This window comes from Orbicella faveolata, unplaced genomic scaffold (assembly GCF_042242905.1).
Source record: "Orbicella faveolata isolate gen_17 unplaced genomic scaffold, um_ofav_v1 contig_26, whole genome shotgun sequence".
Lineage (NCBI taxonomy): Eukaryota > Metazoa > Cnidaria > Anthozoa > Scleractinia > Merulinidae > Orbicella > Orbicella faveolata.
The window spans coordinates 1,872,019-1,875,872 of record NW_028301554.1 but is presented as its reverse complement, the minus strand read 5'-3'; the positions used below and the strand labels follow the sequence as shown (position 1 = coordinate 1,875,872).

The window sequence follows — 3,854 nt, the reverse complement described above, 5'->3', positions numbered from 1 at the left end:
TTACGTTTCCATCTATTTGATTGCAATGAACGCAGATAACCATATATATTTAGAGTCTTCTTTGCAACCCCTTTTTAGGATGTCACGGTTAAGCGTTGCGTGACATCTTAAAAAGACGACTGCGGAGGAGACTATTTTAAGTTATCGCAACGAATTAATTGTCTAGTACGCCTAGTACTTAAACATTTTAACCTTTTTAATCTTTTCCTAGTACTCAGAGTCAGCTTGTTTAAAAAATGACCAGAACTGTTCTGGTCTCCTTCAAAGCCGTTATTAAGTTGGTCACGCAATGCTCCTCTCCAGTAACGGCCCGGAGTGCGGAATATTTGAGCGAAGCTGTCATTGGCTAAGACGCGCAAACGAACGTGGTTCAGGTTGAAGCAGCTGCCATTGGGAAGAACATTTGCGTGACCTAAAAATATCGGCTGTCAAGAAGACTAGAATTGTCAGAAAGTGAAATGTTTTGGGTGAACTTGGATGATACCTAACAACCCACTTTCGAACCACAGAAGGGTTTGACCTGCTTATATTAAGCTTGTGATAACACTTGTGCTTTACACGCGTATTCAGATTACTCTAAAAGTCTGGTTATTATTCCCCACGGTTTCCCCACTCCCCTCCCACCCAAAGATCCATCTATATATAAAAACTATTTCAGTTGTAAGATACTAGAAGCCCTTGTCTACTTTTTCTTGTTTCATTGAGATAATCACTCATATAACAACGGGCCGTGAGTTCGAATTCTGAGTACAATGAAAGCTAACTGAATGATTTACTGTACTGAAAACGCTGATTGCTTTCTCAAGAATTTAAAAATAACACTTTGAAGGAGGCTTTTCGAATTTTGGTTGAAATGCATAGAAAATGCCTTTCTCGGAAAATTTCACGAAACTAAAATCAACATATTTTACACTTGGTTTGTCAGGACATTGCTTGTTTGTGTCTGCCAGGAGCCCTCCATTGCTGAGGTCATCACTTCCTGAAACAAAAACAAAGATGGAGAAAAAACAAGTTATAAATCATTTTTCTAGGAAACCCCTTTGAAAGCTGTAGATTAACGCAGTTTGGCCCCAGTTCCCCGCGCAGGTTACCTTGTAGTCCATCGCCCAGCTAAAGTGAAATCTTTGTACTTACGTTTATTTCCAAAGTCAAATGTCACGTTTGCAAGAAGGTTTCAGGTCATTGCTTGCTTGATGTCTGCCTGGAGCCCTCCATTGCTGAGGTCATCACTTCCTGAAACGAAAAGAAAGATAGAAACAAACCAAGATATCAATCATTATTTCTTCTGAGCCAATTTGCTTTTATTTATGCTTGACATTAAGACAGTTTGGCCCCAGTTCCCCCTGCACGTTACATTGTAGTCCATTCCCACGCTAAAGTGAAAGTTTGTACTTACTTTTATTTCCAAAGTCAATTGTCACGTTATCTCCAATCAGCATAAACGGCGCCCACTCGGAAACCTTGGCGAAGCCGTTTTCTCTCATCCACTTCATGGCCTAGTGAAGGGATTCACTGGCACTCACCCCACGAAAAAGATGCTCGTAGAAACGACTCATCAACTGCTCAGTCGCCTTGTCTTCTAGAGCCCACATTGCCACCAACACTGAGCGCGCACCGGATCCTAAGAACGCTCGAGCCATTCCAACAACTCCTTCGACTTTAATCCGTCTACGGGCACTGTGACAACAGCTTAGTACAACAAGTTTGGCTCGTAGCTGAACTTGCGAAATGTCACCCACCGTCAATAAGCAGTCGGTTTCTCGTGGAACTCGACTACCAGTTCTAACAGGCACAAGAATAATCTCTCCTTTCTCCGCATTACCATGTGCAGCAAAGTGTATCAGGCTCACTGAATTTATTCTTTGAAGAACCGCCTGCTTAGTTGCTTGCTGTCCTATCAAAGGCTGAACACCCAGCAGTCGTCCAACCATCTCGGCTTCCTTTCTTGCAAAGGGCAATGGTGAGATGGTTATTCGGCGACCCTTCCAAAGCACTTCACCAACGTCAGGATCACCCACTATCAGAGCTCCAGTCTGACTGTGATAGTCGGCAGGACTGTCTTGAATGCATTTGAGAGTCGTCAACGAAGGAGCAATGCGAATCCTGAAAGTCTCTGATAAGTACTTCCCACTGTCATCAAGTAAAGCTGGAAATGGAACACGGAACAGGTGGCGATCAGGAACAACGATGATCTCGGACCCCTTGAGTAAGTCAGCCACAGGAGCGATGATCATTTTGTAGAACAAAGTTAGATTTGGTCTGGGATCAACTTCACGTCCCTGTTGTCGTAAAACGGCGAGGTTGTCTTCCTCAGAGGAATCTGGTGTTTCTTCAATGCCATTAAAAGATCGATCTTCGCAAAGCTCCGGGGGTAAAATACCAAAGCTGCGGAAGCTTTCAGCCACGTTATTAAAAAAGGTATCCAAATTTTTAGCTTTTGTAGTGTGCAGTGTCCTTTTCTCCACTTTGTTTTCTCGGAGGTCAACGACTCCATTTGCTTTCAGAATCCACGATAATACATTTTGATCATCATATGAAATGTACAGACAGTTAGAGTCGCTTTCTAGGTTGGCGACATTTTCAATGCCAGTCCATGATTGCGGGCCAGCTGAGATTTGCCGTTCAACAGAGTACTGAGTTGCCATCAAGTCTGATAGGGCCCTAGCCCTTCCGAGCTCTTCAACATAAAGAGCTTTATTAGGATTCCCAGCTGCACAAAGCAGTGTCCTGAGTTTTTTGTAGGGAGATTTGTACTTATCTGAATAAAGTACCTTGAAATCATCATTATTTTTGAGAAAGCCTCGGCTTTCTTCGCATTTTTGAATACTTTGAAACAAATAAGGAAACGCTTCCTGTTTCTTGTCCTGTGGTATCTTTACCTTTGCCATGTTTTCAAAGCAGAAAATCTCCGCTTGAAAGTATTGAACTTCCTCCTTAACTATTGAAAGTGCCTTCTGGAGGCATTCTTCAGCCTTGACATATTCATCGCGAAGTATAAACAGATTTCCTAAGTTACAGTACATAGCTACTTCTCCTACTCTGTTACCAATTTCAACGAAGATAGACAGTCCTTTCTCACAATATTCTTTAGCCTGGACATTGTTACGCAGAGTGTAAAACAGCTGTCCTAGCGAAGCGTAACACATTGCTTCGCATTTTCTGTCACCAGTTTCAGTTGCAAACAGAAGTGCTTCCTGGAGATATTTGTTAGCGTCAGCATATTTTATACCGAGAGATCGTAACACGAGTCCTAAACAAAGCCGAGAATATGCTTCATTTCTTCTGTCACCAATTTCAATTGCGATCGCAAGTGATTTCTGAAAATACTCGTTTGCTTTGAGATAGTCACCAAGAGATAAAAACACATTTCCTAGGTTTCCATAACATGATCCTTCTGTTTGTCTGTCACCAATTTCAATTGCGATCGCAAGTGCTTTCTCGAGATATTCTTTTGCGTTGGCATAGTCAGCAAGAGATATAAACAAAGGTCCTAGGTTTCCATAACATGATCCTTCTCCTTCTCTGTCACCAATTTCAATTGCGATCGCAAGTGCTTTCTCGAAATATTCTTTTGCGTTGGCATCGTCAGTAAGAAATAAAAACACACCTCCTAGCTTTGCATAACATGATCCTTTTACCTCTCTGTCACCAATTTCAATTGCGATCGCAAGTGCTTTCTGGAGATATTCTTTTGTGTTGGCATAGTCAGCAAGAGATGAAAACACACCTCCTAGGTTTGCATAACGTGATCCTTCTCCTTTTCTGTCACCAATTTCAGTTGCGATCGCAAGTGCTTTCTCGAAATATTCTTTTGCTTTGGCATAGTCAGCAAGAGACATAAACACTGTTCCTAG

General features: G+C 42.1%; 1 protein-coding gene across 1 annotated transcript; it reads right to left on the bottom strand.

Annotated features, from left to right (window-relative positions):
- Nucleotides 1–1,014: 1,014 nt before the first annotated feature.
- On the bottom strand, nt 1,015–2,705 carry LOC149107571 (tetratricopeptide repeat protein 28-like). The gene is made up of 2 exons (XM_089295372.1): nt 1,397–2,705; nt 1,015–1,233 (listed from the first exon to the last, which is right to left on the bottom strand). The coding sequence occupies exon 1, from the start codon at nt 2,643–2,645 to the stop codon at nt 1,497–1,499; it is 1,149 nt and encodes a 382-aa protein (XP_089151498.1). The 5' UTR covers nt 2,646–2,705; the 3' UTR covers nt 1,015–1,233; nt 1,397–1,496.
- Nucleotides 2,706–3,854: the final 1,149 nt, after the last annotated feature.